Here is a 22,125-nt window from a genome sequence, read left to right on the forward strand (position 1 = left end):
ATGGATTACATGGCAGAGATTCATTCAGCTGATTTCCATAATGACAACAGTAGCTGAAAAGAAGTACTTGCCTACTAAATGGAAATGTGACATCAGTATTAAGGTAAACATTCGAATCTGTTGAATACTTTATTGGCAGCCGCACTATTTTAGCCTCAAATAAATTTTCCCCAATAGCAGCTTTTATTTCATTTCAAATCCATCAGCTCTTCTGGCTGCTAATTCCCAGAGCTGCCCCTTCAAGTTTTTAATCTTATCTTCCTAGTGTGAATGTGCTGCAGACCAGCACTTTTAAACACAACAATGCAACAATTTTTGAAAGCTATATAAACCTGTGAAAGACTATCTTATTAATTCCCTTTCTTATTACCAATTTTTCTCTTTTATTTACAGGGCTTGGGGACTTGAAAATTCGGTTACTCTGAGGGAAGAAAGAACTTCAATTTCACTGGGACCTCCCCTCTGGCTCTTGACATTTTCAGAAACCTGTGGGACAATACCATTCGGGTCAGCCCAGACACGGAAATTACGCTAAGCCTAAACCAGATCAATTTTAGTTTGTAGCTCTCAGATAACGACTTTGTGCTCAAGGCATTTTACAGAGACACCAGCAAAACAAGATATCTACCTTCAGAGTATCAGACTGGAAGTACTAAGAAAACCCCGGCTGGAAAAAAGGTTGGTAAACTGATTAAAGAGCACCAGAGGGTAGAGAGGCAACTGGTTGTTTTATTCTGCTCACAAGGACCAGTGTCTTTGTGCCAGGTAGGAGAGAAATTATCCTGTGAGCTGTAAATAGACAACTTTCCTGGTTTAGATACAAACATCTGCGAGTAGCAGGCACAGAGGAACTGAAAACAAATATTTATTAGATAATTACCAGAGTGCAAGCCTAATGTTTTATGGGACTTTTGTTTTTTAAACATTAATTCTCCAAGGAGAGAAAGGATTAAGATGATGCCAAATGCCACTAATAAGCCACTGCTGAAATGTTTTATTTATCTTCTCTGAGTTAGAAGGATTGATCTAAGTATCTGGAAGTTATGAATATTAAAGATAAGCTAAAAAAACTTGTCTCTAAGGCAGCAAATTCTGGCTGATAAGGTAACCTTTTGCACCACTCTAATCTGGGCCATAAAATTGCACCAGCCATCTGGATCAGGATCTCCCTAGACCAGCCTCCTTTTCCCTCTAGTGGTGCAGTGGCAGCTGGAAGCACTCTAAGAAAAGAAGATTTGCATCTCTCCAAGCCCCCCTAAAGGAGATGCCACACATGAAAACTCTGTGCTTGCAACTCCAGATAAAAAACTGAGTTTTCTGCAATAGATCTTACAAACATCAACATCTGCATGGTCAACTCACACCAGCAAATGACCTCCACCAGCTCACCCAACCTTTTGAACACTCATTTGAGACAGTGTTCCCATCTCATCCATCCCCCTGAGCTCAGGCATTGATGGCATTCAGTGCCACCGAGACACTTCTGGAATTTCACAGACTCAAAAGTTTCTTGCCTGCATCCCATCCAAAAATAAACCTTCACAGATATGAGTACCCTTGAGCTGTGCTCAATTCCTCCTTGTCACACATTTGGTTTGCTCAGAGAATTAGTTGGCTTTGTGGAGCATGAAGAATCAGAAATGGCAATATGTACCTCAATTAAACTCTATTTTTAAAATAATTTTTAAACTTCATAAATTATGAGACTTTAAGGACTTTAACAAGTTTGTTTGATTCACTTTGATCAAACAAGGTTAGGGACTCATTATACCATACATGCAGCTGTTTAACAACATTAAAATACACCATCAAGTCAATCTTTCTCTAAGTGACTTCGCATCACACAGCAAGCAGATCTAAAAAGTCCTGTCATTTGCAACTGGCAATCATCATTCTGGCAGCACTGTAAGAGGCTTTCTTAATTCCACTGGTGTTTAAATTCATGAGCCAAAACTCATCATAAATTGTCTTTTATGGCTGTCAAGAACAATGATGGATATTCTCTTATTTAGCCTTTTGTGACTTACTGGGAGCCTCTGAGTGCCTGAGAAGTGTTTGCTACACTGAACAGTAGATTGAGACTCTTCTATTTTTATGTTGGAAAGACACAGCACATAAAGTAACAACCTTAGAGCCTGCAGTCAGAACCCACTGGCTCTTTATAAGCAGACTTACATCAGCTCTTAATTATTTTTATTGAAATTCTATTTATTAGAAATTTTTAGCATGGCAAAAATAGAGGGTGAATGCTCCAACTCCGAAAGAAAATGCCACCTTCTGCCAGAAAACTGAGGCTGCTTTGCCATGCTCTGCCAGAGCCTAAGGGGAATATAAATGGACTGAGGAGGAAACACATGATGTGTCACTGATAAAATAATCTGGCATTACAAAAGAACCAGCAGCTACGGCTCCACCAAGAGATCAATAAAAGTGCAAATAGCAGCCTCTTTAGAAATCATTGCTTTCCCTCCAATATGTGGTGACAAACTCTGTGACAGCATTTACTTCATGCTATCAGCCTCATTAAATAAAGCAGCCTGTCCCCATCCACCCACAAGGCCAACTCCAGAAGTCTATGGAAAATATTGATTTTCCTTGACTATGTTCAGGTCAACGACACAATGCAATAAAACAGCTTAAGACAACTATTCCCTTTCCGGATCGTAATTAGAGCCTTGAAACCCTGTTTCTAGGTCCTGGTCTGAGATCTGTTGTCAATTCACTTTGACCTTAGGCAAGCAAATTTCAACACTGGGGAACTTGCTGCTTGCTGTAAAATGAGCAGAGTTAACTTCTCTCAGAAGGCTGCTTTGCTAGCTTTGGGACTTTTTGATCCTTTAAGTTTTAATGATGTGATAAAATGCATTTCAGTTTGAGTTTGTTGCATAAAGCACATCCTCAAGTGAAACCATTACATGTGAATGATTATGCACCTGAGGATCTGTGCCAGGAATCGAGCCTCCCTGTATGTCAAGGAAGAGGAACAGGCTCTCCAGAGCTCGATCTCCAGAGACACCCTGCACCATCAGTGGAAGGAGTTTTTTCCTGCATTTCCAGTCCTGGGAGGACCCACATATTTTCCTGGAAAGGATGAAATTTAGAACAGCAAAGAGACATCACTGAGAGAGTTAAATCCAGAAAACAAGAAAAAGCAATTTCAATTTCTAGGTTTGGGTGAGACACAGAGAACAATTTCCCTGCTATTGCATGGACCTTTTCCTGCTATCTACTATAATCAGCCTTTTCCTGCTATCTACTATATATATATCCTTTATATACTGCACAAAGGATGGAGGCCTGAGGAGCCAGCAGAGATATCAAAGCTCACCTTGCCAGACCTTCCACATAGACCCATCCTTAAGGAACGGACATAGAACATCATAATTTTTTTTTCTTACTGGATTATCTGATCCTTCTTTGATTATTTTTACCATTAATAGTGAGCATGTATAAACACCACTTTTTCTTCACTCCATACAGCAGCTGATAGCTGGGGTAGGCGCACCCCACAACAGATACAAGAAGAACTCTTGAGTAACACTTTATACACACAGAAGAAAAAAAAAAAATCTTCAGGTCCTGGAATATATTAATATGGAAACAGTTTAATGTTCTAAGAGAAGTGGAAAAAAATGCTGGCATTTTCTGCAGTGTTATTTAGTCTTTTATTGCTCTGAAAATTTAGACAGTGATCTATGGGGGATTCCTGTGTGATTCCAAAATTTGGAGGGGAATCCTCTTCATCCTGAAGTGCTCAGAAAAGCCTGAACAATAGAATCAAGGGTTCTGGTCATTCCAGACTAGGACCAAGCAAACACTGGTTATCCACACTATAAATTCAACCTGTTTCACTCGCTTTCCTCATGCTGTCTGCTTCAATTTTTGAAGCAGACAGCATGAGAAGAACCTGAGTTTTGTGGCATTCCATGAGGTTATAACATCTTTCTAGCTTAGGAGCTGAATATTGAAGGCTGTTACAAATATCAAGGATCCTTAACTACCTTGCACACAAAAGATATATAAAATCATACAAAGTCCTTGAGACATTTGGAGTTTGAGGCTCAGCTCTGAAACTAGAAGAGCTATCATCTTGTTTCTCATTTCTGAGGGTACAGCCCGTGACAGCAGTGTGCTGACTGTTCTTGCTTAACTCTGTGATTGCAAGGTGATTTACTTTTCTTGGGCACTGCACACCCACCTGCTGAGAGTTAAACAAAATTTCCATCTTTCTTTACCATTTGGGTGATCACATAGCCCTCAAAGGGTTTATATGTACCAAAAATATCCATCCAATCACTTGAAAGTAAATCTCATTCCCTCTCTTCCTTATGGAAAACAGAGTAATAAAAGGAGCAGTTTTTGAGTCCAAATGTTGGTGTATAATCTATGTACTTTTTCAGTTTTGGCTTAATATTTTCCCAGCAGCTGCATCCCAAAAATTGTGTGCAAGAGCTACACATAATCTCAAAAATATTTTGAAGACAAAAATGCTATTTAGTAGTGAAGCATCAAAAATACCAAAATTTAAATCTTTAGATCTGATTTTTACTAGATGGCACACAAGATGCACATTCAGGTTGTTCAACTGTCTCTTCAGAATGTATTTATAGGATTTGTATGAGCAGAGAGCTCCACAGAGGCAGGGAGCTTGATTTCCATGGAAAAACACCTGCTCCTCCAGCCAGCAGAGCAAGGCACTCACTTGGGCTCTTATTGAAACCTCCTGGTCAACATTGGGCTGCCACCAACTCATTTCATACTTTAGGTCAATGCCACCATCCAAAAAGTGACAGGAATCCAATACACAGACAAAAATAATAGAGTGGCTTTGATTGGAAGTGACCTTCAAGATCATCTCATTCCACCCCCCTGCCATGGGCAGGGACACCTTCCCCTAGACCAGGCTGCTCAGAGCCTCATCCAAAGTGGCCTTGAACACTTCCAGGGATACACAGTTTCTCTAGGCAGCCCGTGCCAGGGCCTCCCCACCCTAGAAGAAGAATTTTGGGAAGAATTTCTTCCCAATATCCCATCTAAACCCTCCCTCTGTCATTTGAAGCCATTCCCCCTTGCCCTATCACTTCATGCACTTGTCCAAAGTCCTCTCCAGTGCTCTTGGAGCCCCTTTATGCACTGGAAGGGGCTCTAAGGTTTCCCCAGAGCCTTCTCATCCCCAGGCTGGGCATTGCCAGCTCTCTCAGCCTGAGCCCCAAAGACAGCTTTAACCTTGTCACCAGCTGGGCACAATGGTGTTGGACCATGGGCTGATTCACCTCGATCTCCTGGAATGATTCAATCACAGCATCGGCATGAGCACACAGACAAGAGCTCCTTTTCCATCTCCAAACCACAAGTGCTGCCTGAGTGTGGCCTTTAGTACCACTGGAAGAGCTCTGAGTGATCCACCAGAATTGTTTTTTCTCCAGCAGTGAGAAGAGAGTCTGGAAACACAACACCCCGTTGTAAAGGAAGGGCTTTTTGGTTCCTCACCCCACAGGTACCTGACACCCCCATGCTGTGCAAAATCTTTATGTCCTGGTGCAAACAAAACCACTTCAACTTACAAGGCACATGAGATTTAAAATATAAGGCTAAGAAATATATATATTTTTTTAATGTTACAAGAGGCAGCTCTTTAAACTGTTCAGAACAGCAAATGGCCACCAGCAAAAAGAAAGCAGAGAGAGATAAATAAAACTGCATCACCAAATGAAAGAGCAGCTCCTAAGTCTCTCCTTTTTTGGGTGCTTTCACCATAACTTGTTGCCATGAGCACACTAAGCCTAGAACATTGTTTTCATATTGATATGGAAAAAAACCTGCATAAAGCACTACTTATAATGTAATGACAATGTACCCAGCTTATTAAAAGTGTCCTTTTATTTAGCTTTATGAAATTGCAGGAAAATTAAGAGGTCTTGAATACAAGCACAGTTCCAAGGTACTACACTGCAAGCAGGAGAAGAGCAGAAGCAAAAACATGAATATGTTGAAACATGAACAAGCTGAACATTTTTTTTTAAGCCATTAGGATGAAAGTTAGTATTCAAAAGAAAGTTAGTATTTGATGACATTTGAAATCAAAAGTAGAAGCTTTTAGGAAAGGCTGGTATACAGAATGTCTTCACTACTTCCCTGCAAAAAGCAGGGTTTTGTGAATGGGACCTGGCTCACAGTGCTAGAAGGATTTTTATCACCATCCTTTTCCTTCTAGTTTGTTGTGTCTTATCACACCTAGTGATGTTAAATGGCTGTATGAAAGCCATGAAGTCTGGTATATGGGGTGCAAAAGTAGACATGACAAATGAGGAAAATAAGAATGTGATAGCTCAGCTCAGGTCATTCCTATCAAGGCAAAGTATCAGCTAAACGTAATAATAACAGCAGCCTTAATTACAGTCATCTTCAAGTATTACACAGCTTGACAAAGCCAGCTAAGGGACAATCAGGGGGGTCAGCATCAGAGCTGGAAGCAAAAAGCAACTCACTGACTATTAGGAAATAAAAAAAGTGTCAACGTGCAAACACAACTAAGACTACTAAACACTTCAAGATCTTCTGTACTGTCATTTGTCACTCAAATGCAAGCTGCTAGAGATGTAGCTGTGCTTGCTCTCAGCAAATCTTAAGCCATTACTTGAAGGAACTTTTAAAACACTCTTTGGAACATCTCTCAGGTTGTTAAATTCCTGCCTAATGAGGCTTTGGAGTTCTTTGTTTTCCTGTTCTCCCGTTTATCCTTCGATTCTTCCCTGTTCCTCAGCATGTGGTTTCTGAAGAAAGGGTAAAAATGAAAACTTTCTATTGCTCCTTTTTCTATATTCTGCAGAACCTTAAACATAACTTCACCATTTTAAAATTAGATGTTAAAATTTGTAAAGCTTACTACACATTCCTGCTTCCACTGCTAATTAACAGCTTAAAATAAAGACATTCATGTTCTTCAACTCTGCTGGAACAGAATTATAGAACAAAACACTGTAGAAAAGTCGAAGTTACTGAGATAGGCTGTTACTAAAATGCAAAACCAAGCAGGAGAGTAACCAGCAATGTCAACTTCTCTATGAAGAAAATACTGGGCAACTGAAACTTAGAAGATATTTTGGGGACCAAAAACAGGATATCTATTGGAAAGAAAGTAAAAAATCATGGGAAATTAGTAGCAAAAGGAGTCAAAGCAAAGGAACAGCTCTTAATAGCATTAAATTCTTGCACTTTAGTCCTACTGTACATAACAGCTACAAAAAGCAGACTGAATATTTATAAGTGAACTGGCAAAGCAGCAGTTTTGCTGTGTCTTTTTCAGTTAAAATCATCACAGTTCTAGAAGTGGCTCAAGGATGGAAGAAGTCTCATGAAAAGACCTGAAATCTTGAAAAAGAGGAAAGAATCAATCTGGTCATCCTAATGGAAAAAGTCAAACCCAACAACTTTCATGCTGATAGTTCTGCCAAGTATTATTTATGTGCATAAAAATAAAAGCTGTGTCCTCTTCTGGAAGCAGCAATCTCAGAAACAAGTTAGCACTACTGACTTTGGGCCAGGGTGTTATACTCAAGGATTTAGGGATGAAGCAGTTCAGACCAAAGACAACACCTGGCAGCCCAGGATGCAGCTGAAGTGAGAAGGTGCCTCAGACAGGGGAAAAGCTACTGATATTTAGCTGCATTCATCCAGTGAGGGCTCAAATTCCATTTTTTCAGCTAACAGGACAATAATCAGAGGGACAGATGTTACCATCAAGGGGAAGTTAAAATTTAGCAGAATGCTTTGAATAGTACAACTATTTAAGAAGCAAATCTATTTCTGAATGGTAACATGCAACACATGGTCAAGTTGTGAAAAGAACTCTTAAATCGCCATGTTCTTCCTCTTTCCTAAGTGACCTTTTTTTTTGTTTGTTTGTTTCCCCTGTTAAAAAAAATCCTCCCTGAAGCTCAGTGCCCTATGTAATTTCCCTGACCTTTTCCTTAATTCCCCGACAAACTTTTCCTGGTGAAATCTGTTATTTCTAGGAAAGAATGAGGACAGAGGATAGGGATGCAGCATGGAGGTCGAACACAGGGAAGCACAGCCCCCACTCTGTGGCTGAGGCAGCCACTGCCAAGGAGTGAAGGAGCAGAACTCCAGTGCTGCTCACCGTGGTGGAAGGTTTTGCTTTGTGCTTTATTTCCTCCTCTCAAATAATGCAAGCCAAGTTCTCAGAACATCACTGAAGTGGGGCTTCATTCACCCAGCACTGCTGTGTGTCCTTCTGGAGCCTCTTGGTTGTAAAGAAGCTGATGAAAATGAGAGAACTCAGTTAGGGTCGAAAGGGCCTTAAAGGACCAATTTCTTTCTGCTTTCTGCAGCTCCCACCTGACAGTGGGAAAGCAGAATTAAATGGACACAGATTTCTCCATTTCTTGAAGCTCAAGTCAGAACCAAGTGTAACTCAGCAATCTTTTTGATTTAACACAATATTACATCTCCTGTAGAAGTGACCTGGGAGAAGTCTACTCCAGCTTCCCATTTACACAGAACTGCTGTACTTTGCAATGTTTGAACTGCAAGCTTCATTAAGAGAGAGCTCCTGTTTTTTTCACAGAATGACAAAATAGTTTGGGTTGGAAGGGACCTCCCATGGGCAGGGACACCTTCCACTACCCCAGGTTGCCCCAAGCCCTGCCCAGCTTGGCCTTGGACACTTCCAGGGATGGGGCAGCCACGGCTCCTCTGGGCACTTTTCAGTTTACTGCTCAGGTTTGGAAATCAATCACCTCCTCTGCCATACAAATGAAACATGAGGAACAGATAATCTCTAAGCACAGTGAAAAGGCAAGTGTTTATTTTGGTAACTGATGCTCCACAAAAGAGCTGGGCAAAAGAAACCCTCTAAGACCAAGCTCAGTGTTTCAATATAGACCTTTTTTTTTTCTTTTTTTTTTTAGTTTTACCTGATTTGTGCCTGTACAGGTAACTCCCTCATTTCTGGAAACCTGTAAGACAACACTGGGCTACTTTAATACACTGGGCTACTTTAATACACCTGATTTGTGCCTGTACAGGCAACTCCCTCATTTCTGGAAACCTGTAACTTTAATACACTGGGCTACTTTAATACAAATTGAAAGACTTCTCTGTTATCTGTTTTTGGTTTTTTGTTTGTTTTTATGTTTTTGTGGGGTTTTTTGTTTGGTTGGTTTTTTTGTTTGTTTGTTTGTGTTTTTTGGGGGGATTTTTTGTTTGTTTTTTTGGTTTGTGAGCTGTGCATATTTTCAAGGGTTTTTTAATCAGTCTCTTACCAAATTGAAAGACTTCTGTTATTTTTTCTGAAGGCACTGCAGCATGTACCCAGATACAAAAATATCTCCTATTTGGCTTCTTACATAAATTGAATAGTAACAGCTAAATTATTTCTAAATATTCCATGAAAACTTTCCATTGTCATTCAAGACAGTTTCTTTACAATGTCTGAACATTATTAAATGTCTCAACATCTGCTTTTTTCTTTGGACTTTTTGATTTAAAAGCAAGCTTCTGGTAATGTTATATTCACATGTCAAACAGTTCTATGTATTGTTCTGTAATTAAGCAAAATTTAATATTGGGTAATTAAAATATCAGATTGCTAAGAACTAAGCTTCTCCAATATCTTATTCTCAAATAAATTGAAATTCTAAATAAATTCTTAATTGAAGAACAAGCAGGAAAGAAAGCCAATTTTCACTTAGCACTTACTTTTCTAAAGTTTTGCTAAAACAATGCCAATCTGATTCTGAGGCTGATATACGTCCAGTATGAACACTGCATCCTTTCTTGCAGTTTCCAGATGTTAAAAATTACATATAATGATTAAAAAGCAGATCACTGAAGCTGAGTACAACACAGGCCCTTGATAGATCAGTGGTTTCTGGTATTCTGCCTCCACCCTTTTTGCCAATTGCAACCACTCAATCACACATAAAAACACCAAATCCTGCCAGAAGAGAAATGTGTGTTTTCCATTTTATATATTATTACAAACTTTTGCTTCTAGTAGGAAGATAGAAAGGTAAACAGGGGGGGAAAAAGAAATCAGTCAGTATTCAACATGTTTGTGTACATGAGAAGCCATTGTTTTAGATTTTTTCCTTGAAGTACTGTTTTTCAACTCTGCTGATGGAATCAATAGCAACATCTCAAAATTGTGACAGATTTTTAAACAAGTCAGTAATTACAAGGTCTTTATGTTTTTTTCTTCTACATTCAGAAGATAAGACTAAGGAATACTAAAATTCAAAACAAATACATTATTATGAAAGGAACCATTAATTTGAGAGTGAGCTACAAAACATACAGGAAGTCAAGGCTGAAGTTCTGGTTATTAACAAAATAAAATATTAAAAGGAAAAACCATATTATCTTCTGTTCCACCCTAGAATAATACTTTATCAGCAGTAAATAAAAAGGAAACTGAGAAATTTTCAGCCTTCTGCTTGCACAGCTTTAGTTAGACACAGAAATCAAGGTGTGGGCTGAATTCCACTGAATCAGTGAATTTATACTGACATAAAACTGCAGTGAGACAGAGCTGAATGGGAGCTATATTCCTGCAGGCTCAGCTATTTCACCTTCTTTAATAATACCTGTAGACCACTGAGCTGTTGACATATTTTTTCCCACTAGTAGGAAATGCTGACGGTAAGTATAAATATGTGTATATGCATAGAGATTATAAAAATTCTAATTAATTCCACCTATAGCACCTTCTTACATTTTTCTCTTGCATTATGACACCTCTCCTGCAATTTTAATTCTTTTTTAAAAGCTCATTTTTTATTAAGGCTGCACCTCTTCTCAAAGTTGTTTTGTTGGTGGCTTTTTTTTGGCTTTTTTTGCAAAGGGAAATATGCAGCATGAATATTGTTAGGGCTTGGGCCCATTGAGTTATCTAACTTTTTATATTCACAGGGTACACACAGGACTAAGAGATGATCCATTCTTGGCAGCACACTCTCTGTATCACACACTAACATAGCATCAGAATATGGAATAACAATAACCTCAACCACAGTTTTTCATTGTTATTCACTACATGTGCAGAGAATCCATTTATTTCAAATTCTTTATGAATTCAACTCAATATGTTGCAAAACAGTCCTGAAAAAGCCTAAAGTCAAATTGCCTAAAGTAAATAAAGAAAAGCAAATTACTTTAAATTCTTCACCTCTACACTTCCTGCAAAAACACAAGGTTGTGCATATTGCCAAGCGTCTTTTCACAATAATCAGTTTCAGAAAAATTGGAGATAAAACAAGATTAGCAGACTCTTGCATCCACTCCTCTGAGATATTAACAACTTCTGCCTATTTTCCAGTGTTTTCAAGCAGAGGAGAGAGTCCCACACTTTTGGGCACGGAGACCACTGCTAAAGGTGACTTTTCATGGGCTAGCTGGTGCCTTCCTGCCAAAGTGTTTAACCGAAATCCTGCCTGGGGGTAGGATCCAGCTCAAGAACAAGACATCTAAATTTAGTTAGCTGTAGGTAGGTTTGTCCATGAGCAGTTGGTATTTCCAGCCCCATGGAAGGGAGATGGAGCTACCAAAGCTGGTGATGTGCAGGAGGAGGAGGAGCACCATGACAAAAACTCCTGGGAACTGCTCTACCACCTCCAACCTTTCACTGTTTAATATTCATCAGGCACCCAATCACACTGAAAATCCCTTTAAAACATATCACAACATACATATGTCATGGATTGACTCTGGCACAGTGCCAGTGCCCCCATGAGAGGTGTATTCCCCAAAATGGATTGTGCAGATTTTTGCACACATATTATAACAGCATAATCTATCATGTGCATTTGAAATTTCTTTGGTAAGTTTTAAGACATTTTCATGTGCTTCAAAAGTATTTTATTTCTGGCAACTTCTCCCACTTAAGTCTGCAGATTGATCAACACCAGGCAAAAAATTTGGACAGTGCTCATGGGACATAAGAAAAAGTCCAACCTGTTTGGATTCTCACCTGGTTATTCTCTTGTTAAATGTAATGCTCACGAACATACCCCCTACATCTCACATTCCAGGTTGGATAAAACCACCTCCCTTCCCACTCTTCCACTTGCATAAGAAGCCACAATTTAATACCTTCAAAGAACAGCTGGCACCTTGTGGAAAACTTAAATAAAACATTCCATTTTGAAGGAGTTTTGATCATGTTTGGTATGGGGTTTTTTGTTGGCTTGTTCATGATGTATAACATCAAACTACTTGTTCAGACAACACCTCTTTCTAAGGTCCTGTTCTCAAAGAGAACAGTGGTTTCTACAGCAACCAGATGTGAAATCTTAAGTCCAAGATTAGCACATAAATAAAGCAAAGTGTGAAGGAAAAGTTTCCTTTCTACTATAAAGAACTAAAAAACCTAGCCTCAATGAGGTCTAGTGAAAGAGCTATACATGAATACAAAGTTTCAGGAACTTTATCAGCCACATCAATTTACCAAAGATTTCTTCAGCAGTTATATTGAATCATAAACATCCTCATTCTGTATGCAACAAAAATTCTCAAAGTCTGCTCTTGTGCCACATTTATTTCATGGATCTTCATAACTCAATATCTTAATGTCTTTTTTCCTGATTCTCTCCTTTTTTGGCATAACCAAGCAGAGTCAAATCTTTCTGGAGGCTCCAGTGTATGAGCAGTGTGCAACATGGAAAAAAATCATATTTGGAGGAAGACTAAACATAAGGAGCATCATTGGGGCTAGAGAGATGGCTTTATCAGAGGGACACACATAAAATAAAAAGGTCCCTGTGTCTGGATAATAACTGGAGCATCAAGATGTGGATGAGATGACAGCACTGAATGAGAAGAGAGCAGGGAAGGGTGCTAGAACATTTGCAAGGCAGTCATGGGGTTATACTTTTAAGCAGAGATTAAGTAGCTAATTAATTGATTAATCAAAACAATTAGCTAGATGTCAAATCACCACAGCGGCAAATTTAAAGTCAATTAATTCAAATATTCAAAAGAACAGCAAATAATTAATAAGGAATTAAAGAGTTTGTTAATTATGTGGCAGTAGATTAGTTATGCAGAAAACTAAGTGAGAAGCAATTAATTAATTATGCAGAGAATCAAATGAACCACAAAATATTTATGCAAAGAATCCCCACAAATGGGCAGTTTAAAAGCAGATGGTGAGAAAATGCTGGGGTATTTTTAAAAAAATGCTTAATAAGTTTCAATTGCTGGTAACTGTAGTTAGCTGAGGTATTAAGAAAACCATTTGAAACAAGAATGGAAGTCAGGTCAGGAAGCAATTGACTGAGGAGAATCAGGCTGTCAAACAGATCTATGGCAAAGACTCATGGAGACTCTGGTTGTTATTGACTCTTCAAGGGGCAGGTCTGGTTTAGAAACACAGGACAGTGAAAATCAAATGGATACTGAAGCAGACCTTTGTCACATTACTTTATTATCATAATGCCACCACATGCTTTGCCTCTCCCCATTGCTCACTGCCCCAGTGCTGCACCCTGCACTGTGTTCAGTTTGGACTAGAAGTTAATTAGGATTCATGTCTTACATTCATGTGTAAATTGTCGTGCATACAGCTGTGGTTTCAGACAAAAATAACACTCTGCACCAACATTATCTCCAAAATTTAACTCCCCCAACATGCCTTGGTTAAAATTGCAAATGAGCTGCATAAGGGAGCTGAGAAAAAGACTGTGTTTACATCATTTAATGTGAAATCCACATTGTGGTGTCAGTGGAGCTGGAATGGAACTTACACAGATGTGATGCTGCAAACTTCTCTGAGCGGCGCCTCCACATTCAACCACAGATAATACCAGGCCTCAGTAAGACGAAATGTGGTGTCTACTGAGAAGAGAGATTTCAATTCAAACGCCTGATTCATTACTCAGAAGACTGAGATGAATTTTTAACACTTCAGCTAATGCTGACTTATGGGGAAAAAAGACCCACTCAGATGGAAATGATCACAGGGCTGGAGCAGCTTCCTTATGGAGCCAGGCTGGGGATGGAGAGCTGGGAGTGCTCACCTGGAGAGGAAACGCTCCAGGGAGACCTAAGACCCCCTTCCAGTGCCTAAAGGGCCTCCAGGAGAGCTGGAGAGGAACTTGGGACAAGGGATGGAGTGACAGGACAAGGGGAAATGGCCACAAACTGAAAGAGTGCAGGTTTAGGTTAGGTATTAAGTAAAGACAGTAAAGAATTTCTTTACTGTGAGGATGGTGAGGCCCTGACACCATTGGCCCAGAGAAGCTGTGGCTGCCCCATCCTTCCCAGACAGCAAGATACAAGCTTTTCAAATGGAAAAACAACTGCTAGTATTTTTCCATACTTAAAAAATCTAGCCTGAAAATTTTTGTTCAGAATTTTAAATTAAAGCAATCTTTTCAGTAAAAACATTCACCCCATTCCCCTCACACTGCAGAGGTTTAGAGGTTTTACACCGTAAAAGCCTGACCTGAGGTCTGGAGCTCCAACGTGAAACACTTCAGCAGCTGTGTGAAGTTTGGGATAGAAGCACGATTTATTAAAGAAACATTTCACATGGTCAGGAACATGGTCAGAAACAATGCAGAGTTTTGCAAATCTGTACAGAGCAAAAGTGGAATAAATAACTGGTGACAATAAAGCACCACATTAACCTCTCCTCAATTTAAAACTGACCCCCCACTATCATTTTAAGACAAGTCTCAACAGAAAGAGACAATGACCATAGCAGAAAAGGCCTTTGTGCTCCCCTAATAGCTGCAATGAAAATCACTTTTAGGAACCACAGCTTTATCACCTAGATGTTTTCTGGAAGCGTGTTTGTCATTTAGGGCAACTACCTGACAGGTTATATGCACTGCAGTGAAAAGCAAAGCAATTTTTATTTTTCTGACACACACCAACTACTGAATGATGTCATAGGAATATATGTAAATTCATCTTGGCATACAAAGGCATTTAGCAGAATTGGAAGGTATATTCTTATAAGTGCCCTCTCCCAGACTTCTCTCCAGGCACTGTGGTAGCCCCTTGCTCTGTGAGATGCTCAGTCATAAATAAGAAAGAAAATAAAACCAGTAAATGATACTTAAAATAGTATTAGAGATAGAGTGGAATGAGATTCTTGCCAAGTGGGGGGGAAAAAAAAATCAATATTATTTAACACATTTCTAGATTGCCAACCACCACAGCACATAGGAGTTTACAACAATAAAAATACATTTCAATACAGTACCAACAGCGAGCAGCAACAGAATCGATCAAAAGCTAAGTGAAATGCATGAGGCTTTGGTTCCAGCTGAGAAAGCTCTCCTGTCCTCCCAGAGCAGCCTGCATAAAGGAGAGTGGGCTCTGGCTAGAAATTCTCATGGTTACAGCAAAACTAAGGAAAGCCAGCCTACAGCCAAGGTTTAGTACAGAGAAAAAAAATGTTATTAAGTGGAAGGTAAAATAACTGAATGCACAGTATTTCAAAGTGACTCAAAGGTAACAAGAGATGGAAATGCACACCAGTATTATTTTTCCAAAAATAATTCTGAATTCATTGCAAGACTCCCCATTTAGAGCTAGAAATACATATACTAGTCAGGGACAGTCATAAGAGATTTTTTTTCCAGGAAGAAAAACCTAAAGCATTCAGTGAAAAGGCCTTTTGACATCAAAGATCTTAGTATACCACTTTACTCTGCCTAAGGACTCACTTAGAGCAACGAGCATTTCCTAGATTTACAACTGAATTTTAAGTGAAAAATTACTTTCTTCCAAGTGTTCATTCATTAGTAAATGAGAAATAAGAAAAAATGTCATTGAATGCCTTCTCATACAGTGCTTTATCTGATTGGAAATTACTTCTGTTTTCAGGGCAAATATAGCATTTTACAAATACCCTTAGTATCCCCTTAGTATCCCCTACACAAAGTACATGTCCACATTGCTGTGGCTCTTAGCAGCTCTGAGCATATGAGGAAAAGGGGGAGACAGCCTCAGCCTTCTGGTTTAGATAAGGACTGATGAGGTTTTCTCAGATATCTCTGCTAGAAATGATGTTCAGACAAATTCTGAGGTAATTTTCCATATACTGAGAGGCAAATTCTGAGCTACTGAGTCAATTTGGGTATCCAGAAATTCAACCCCCAGTGCACGTGTACATCAACTCCATGGGCAGCAATTCCACATAACCCAGTGAAGAACTTCCAAAAGTGTGTGCTGCCATTGCCATGAGCCCAGAGACCTGAGAGTCTTGAATGCAGCCAGAGCAATAAGCAATAAGATTAGTGGTGTTTATAAGACACCAAGCTAGTTTCACTACCTATGAAATGTTTAATTACACTAGCCAAGAAAGAATAATTTTTGACAGTTTAAATTATATCTCCTCTATACCACCGAGGGAGCAGCCCACTAAAACATTTGTAATGTAGCCTATTGATCATGTGCTTCATTGTGCCACAGTAAATCTGAGATTCAAGACTGCTTCACACATCCTAATCCATATGTCCAATTTTATTTTTGAAATAAATATATATGAGAAGGACCTGAAAATTCCCTTAGCTCACATCAGGCCTATTCAAGAATCTATTTAATTAATTGTAGCTCATTTTTCATTGGGAAAATAAAATGGAATGTGCAAGACATTCACTACTTCATTAGCAACTTTCACATATTTCTAGTTTGAAACTCATTTCAATTTGCCAAGATAAATGCCTTGATTTTTCCTCTCTGCTTAGTAACAGCATGCAGGGTAATAGAAGCTGGGAAAGGCAGCATTTTTCTTTGAGCAAATTCCACTCAGCAGGATCCAAAACCTTAACTGGAGAAAATCACCATAATTTGTTGAACATTAAATGCTCAAGAAACACTGAGCCCCACCTTTCTGAGAAGTTCTGAAAAAAAAACCCAAAAACCCAAACAAAGAAAACCTGTGCTTTTTTTATTAGCGTGTTAGCCTGCAGAAGTTAAATTTGATTAGGGTAGTCAATAATGCTTGGAAATGGTGATACACAACCCCAAAGAGCTCTTTCCTAGAAAACCGAGCTGCAATGAATGAACCAGGCACAGCCGCAATGCAGAGCTCTCCCAACAGCCAGAGCTGAGAACTTCCCTACCAATCCTCTAAACAGCAGCTGTGGTTTCTTTTTCTAATTACAATTCACTCCCATCTCCCACCCCCCACAGCCCAAACTAATTTTAACCTAGCTTCTTGTTAATTAACAATGTTAATTGCTAATGCTTCTTGGCAAATTTAGCAGGTTTCTGCAAGCACTGGCTCTAATATCTGTGTCTAAATGCACAGTCATCCTGATAAAATTCATAAAAATCCCTCCCTCCAGCCTTTACATACTTCTGATTCAAAAATCTATCTTCTCTTTACCTGAAATCTGGCTGTGAAGTCCCAGAAAATTTGGAGAAAATCACTGCTGAATACACTATAAGCCAGAAATTAATTGAGCACACCTCATGCTATAAACCTCTGTTCTTCAGGATATTTTCTCCTCAGGGTCTCTGGATACACTGTAGTTACTAATTTCTGACTTTATTAGGGGAAGAAAAATAACATGCAAGTACAAACTAATTTTATCCAGCCCTGAAAATACATTATTAAGTACTGAATCTTCTCTGAGATTTGGAATTTAATGAATTAAGGAGTCCAAGTCACCTGTAATGGCATGGAGCTGAATTTAACCACAACCATTACTGACTCAATGGAAGCCACTGGGATTTAGCTTCATTGAAAGCTGTTTGTTTATTTATTTAGGCTTTCAATTATTTATTTACCCAGGCACCGAGCAAACTATAGATTTCAAAATGCTGCCTTTTATGATTTTAAATTAGTTTTTAAACACTTATCTGTGCATTACAGCAATGCAACCAAAGGATATCATTGCAATGATGTTTTAGCAGGATTTTAGGGAAGGGAATCTTGCACCATCTCCTCTTTGATTAGCCAGGATCTCCCACCCCAAGAACTCAACACCTTGCACTGAGAAAGTGCTGTGGATACCCTCTATAAACAAATGCTTATTGAAAATAGCTGCAGAATGCTACTGCACAACTCAATATTCAGGTTTTGTGCTTTGAATGAAGGTAAAGAAAATAAAATCAGTAGACAGTAGCATCCTCTCCACTCTTGTCTTGCCCTCCTTCCTTGTTCACTTTGCACAAATCTGGAGCAGGACAAAAGGCTTTTAGGATATTACTTTCTAAAGAAGCACATGCTCTCCACCACACTGTTCACTGCAGGGAGGATACTGCAGTACCTAGAAACAAGTGACCTCCTCCAGAAGTGTGGAAATCACTCCAAGCTGTGACTCCAATTTGTGCTAATAGGTATATCCAGGGGAAGCCATTCCCTCTTGCCTCCTTGCTGCTGTTCTCAGTACAGGATCACTTCCAGCTTTTTCTGCAATGAGGTTTGTTAATCACAGCCCTGCAGCAAGACTGGTGAGAAGAGAAAAAAAGAAGAAAAAATACTTGAAAGCATTTGATAGCAATTTTAGAATGAATTCTGTAGCCACAAAACAGCATTGGGCCCTGGGAAGCAGGAGCTGCCAGCTCAACTAACAGGTAACTGAGTAAACAGGAGAGTGGAACTGCTGGAAAATAACTGCTAATAGGACTGGGAAGAAATTTCATCTGCAACAACTTCATCTGCACCAGGACTCATCCACAGCAACAGGTTCTTGCAGCAGAAGCAGCAGTTCACAAGTCTTGGTCCATAGGGTAATGAAAAGCTCTAAAAGCTACAAAATTTTCACTCACTCATTACAAAGTGACAACCATTACAGTGTCAGAAAGGTGTCATCACTAATTTGTCTCTGCACCTCTTTGATAAGATATCTTGTGATTTTAATGCATGTCTAAAAGAAACACACCGTGTTTGCCCTCTCTATTCAATCTTTAAAACCAGTTTTCATTATTTTGTGTGCTGTTTAAGCTTTTCCTAGTGGAGTTCAGAAATACTACTGAAGCTTTTCCCCCTCAAATTCAGCATAAACTCTTCTTTCAGAAGCCCTTCAGAGCTGAGAGACCACAACTTCCAGAAGAGAAAGGATTGAACTAGAATTAATACAAGGAGTAATTGGGGAATAAAACCCACCCTAATTCAAAACTGTCTTCTGAAAAATCTTCTTCACAGCTCATCAGTCCAGAACCTTGCCAAGCTTCTTCATTCTCTCAGATCTTAATCTCCAGCATTGGGAAGAATAGCCAAATATATCAGCAAACCAAAATGAAGTGTGAGTTAAAGTAGCAAGTAGACACAAGCAGCTCACATAATGCATCCTCACCACAAACATGAACAGCAGCAGTTGGGATTTGCCAGAATTGTCACAGCATGTGACTCCTTCCAGATTCTCTGAACAATTTTAATGTAAAACCACAGAAAATTCCATGCCATTTCACAGTATAGGAGAGCTCCCAAGCTTTAGGTACAATAATAAATTCATAAACTTCAATATATGTATTTCCACAGTGGAGTTTCCTCTGTACCAAAACTCTAATAAATGTACCAGTCTTCAAAACCCAAGTGGATTTTGGTCTAACTACCATTTACACTGAAGTTTTTTTTTTTCATATTTCACGCACCCATTTTTATTATTTTTCCTTTTAGCTACTTCCAAGAAGATATAAATTCAACCCTAACACTAATAAGCAGAGTCTCCAAGGGTTCCACTTACACCTGCACAAAAAGTACCAAATTAAAGTCATTGAGTACAGCTAAACTTCACAGCTTGTGTGAGATTTCTTGACTTTAACTACACATGGTTAAGTATCTGCCATATAATAAAATATCTTAGCTTACAAATAATGTACAGATTTAATGCTAGCCTGCCCCATATCTAGTTGCAGGAATACCTTAATTTGTTGCAGAATCACAGAAAGATTTGGGTTGGAAGGAACCTTCAAGATCATCCCTTTCCAACCCCTGCCATCATTTCTGCAGGAACTTTGCTCAGATTGACAGAATTTGGCTTTCTCTTAAAAAAAAAAAAAAAAAAAAACACACAAAAAAAACCTCTGCAATCTAAATATATCAATGCATCTGGTAAACAGCTCGCACGATGACCATTAAAATCTATCACTGGAATGCTACTGAAAACTATTGCAATATAAACTTTTGATACATTATCCTGTCTAGAGTTTTATTCCACCACGACAGCATACACTATCATACAATTTAAGAAAATACAGCAAAGGATATTAAATACAGCAGCATTGATCAGACAGTTCTGGCTTAGGAAAAAAGGACCATAAAACTGAAATATGCAAACATTACTTCATTGTGATGGCCAGCCTAGGGCCATAGAGCAAACCAACAAAGGGAAATTGTACTTATGTGAATCTAAATATGGGGATCATCAGATGATCAATAGTTACTTGCTTGCTATTTTTCTGTCTAAAGAATCATAACACAGTAATGGCTGCAGCAAAAAAATCATTGCACAGCTTCATAAATTTCCCTAAAAAAAAAAAAAAAAAGAGGCACTTTTCATTTATGAGCAATGCCTCAGGGCTGATGGTGATTCATCCTTAAATGTCCATCTAATCCCAAAAGAGGGGCTGAATCTCTCCCAGCCAAGGCAGTCATGAGCCTCTCTCCAAACCAAAGGTGAAGGGAGTTCCCTTCAGCACCTGCTCAAGCCCCTGCTCACTTGTAACTTGGTGATGCTGAGGGCCACGTGCAGAAGACCAAAGACCACCAAATTCTTTACATGCAGTCCACTGGAAAGCTTCAAAAAGAGACATGCTTGAATATTGCAGGGAAAAAATCCATAGCTTTGTAAAATTATAGCAGGGAAACACACAGGGGACCTGTGGATTTGAAAAGATTAACACATGATCTAGAAAATGATTGACTAGCATAGTTATGGCGTTTGCTGACAACAGAAAATCATTTGGAATAATCAAAATCAAAAGTTTGCTTCAGCCTTGCACAAGGCACCCAAGTGATGGGGAGATAAAATGGGAGCCCCAACTGCACTGCTCGGGGGGAGGTAAAGGATATGAGAGTGAACTTAGGCCCAAGAAGAAGGGAGGGATGGGGGAAGGTGTTTCAAGATTTATTGTTTATTTCTCATTATCCTACTCTGATTTCATTGGTAATAAATTACTTTTTTCCCCCAGTCAAGCCCGTTTTGCCCGTGACAGTACCTGGTGAGTGATCACTCCCTGCCCTTTGCTCACCTCATGAGCCTTTCATTACATTTTCTCTCCCAGCTCAGGAGAGGAGAGCAATGACAAAGTGGCTTTGTGGGCACCTGATGTCCAGCCAAGGTCAATCCCCCTGGATAAAGCACCTGAGGGATGGGGTGATGAAAGAGCAGCTGGAATGCACAGGGAAGCAGACAGCTCTGGAGTGTAAGGGAAGCATTGACAGCTTCTTACTCATCACCACTCTGAAGCAATCTCAGCTACATGGCCAACAGCTCTGTGAGGGCCACAGCACACAACACAAAACAATTATTATTGTGAGACAATAATAAAGACAGCGGGAAAAGGGAAAAAAAAAGAAAAAAAACCTCCAAAAAGTGTGACCAAAAAAATAAAGAAAACCAAATAACACCCCCCCCCCAAAAAAACCTACAGAACTTTCAACATGAGAAAAAAGCCAAGCATTTTCATTATATAGCTGGTAAAACAGGAACTGATACAGATGTATAAAATCAGGAATTATAAAATAAAGATGACAAGGGACTAATTCTTCCATAGTTCCACATGACACAACTGGGACACAAATACAGTTATCAAGTGACAAATGTAAAGCAAACCCTCGAAAATACATTTCAGACAGCACAGATGAGCTGTGGAACTTTACCACCACCAAATGCTATAGGGGCCATGAGTCCAGAAGCCCACAGAGACATCAATCTCACTTCTGGAGCATCACACCATTAGCAGCTATTAATTCACTCTAGCTGCAGATGAGAAAGTCCTGAACGTGTTGTTCCCAGAAGCTGGGAAGGTAAATCCTGGCCATGTATTTATGGGAAAGGATCATGTGGCATTGTCCCTGCTCCTTACACTCCCTTCTGAGCCACCAGCTGGGACTGGAAGACAACTTGTGCCATCAGAAGAAATAAATCTGTGTCCTCCCCATGCAGGGCTGCTCCTGTGGGCAGGTGAACAAAAACCTGC

At 39.3% G+C, this 22,125-nt stretch overlaps 1 protein-coding gene across 5 annotated transcripts in view; it reads right to left on the bottom strand.

The window, feature by feature from the left end:
* The window catches only part of TRAPPC9 (trafficking protein particle complex subunit 9), a 441,472-nt gene that overhangs the window by 161,786 nt on the left and 257,561 nt on the right, over window positions 1-22,125 (bottom strand). The window contains exon 22 of one of the 5 annotated variants that reach the window (XM_041479417.1): window positions 14,529-14,593. The exons of 3 other annotated variants lie outside the window; for them this stretch is intronic. In XM_041479417.1, the coding sequence (XP_041335351.1) occupies window positions 14,547-14,593 (47 nt within the window). In that variant the 3' untranslated portion in view covers window positions 14,529-14,546. Of the gene's footprint in view, window positions 1-14,528; window positions 14,594-18,336; window positions 18,430-22,125 lie in introns of those variants that run through there. One more of the 5 variants, XM_041479419.1, reaches the window with a different exon arrangement.

The sequence above is a fragment of the Pyrgilauda ruficollis genome, unplaced genomic scaffold (assembly GCF_017590135.1).
Source record: "Pyrgilauda ruficollis isolate IOZ18807 unplaced genomic scaffold, ASM1759013v1 scaffold48, whole genome shotgun sequence".
Lineage (NCBI taxonomy): Eukaryota > Metazoa > Chordata > Aves > Passeriformes > Passeridae > Pyrgilauda > Pyrgilauda ruficollis.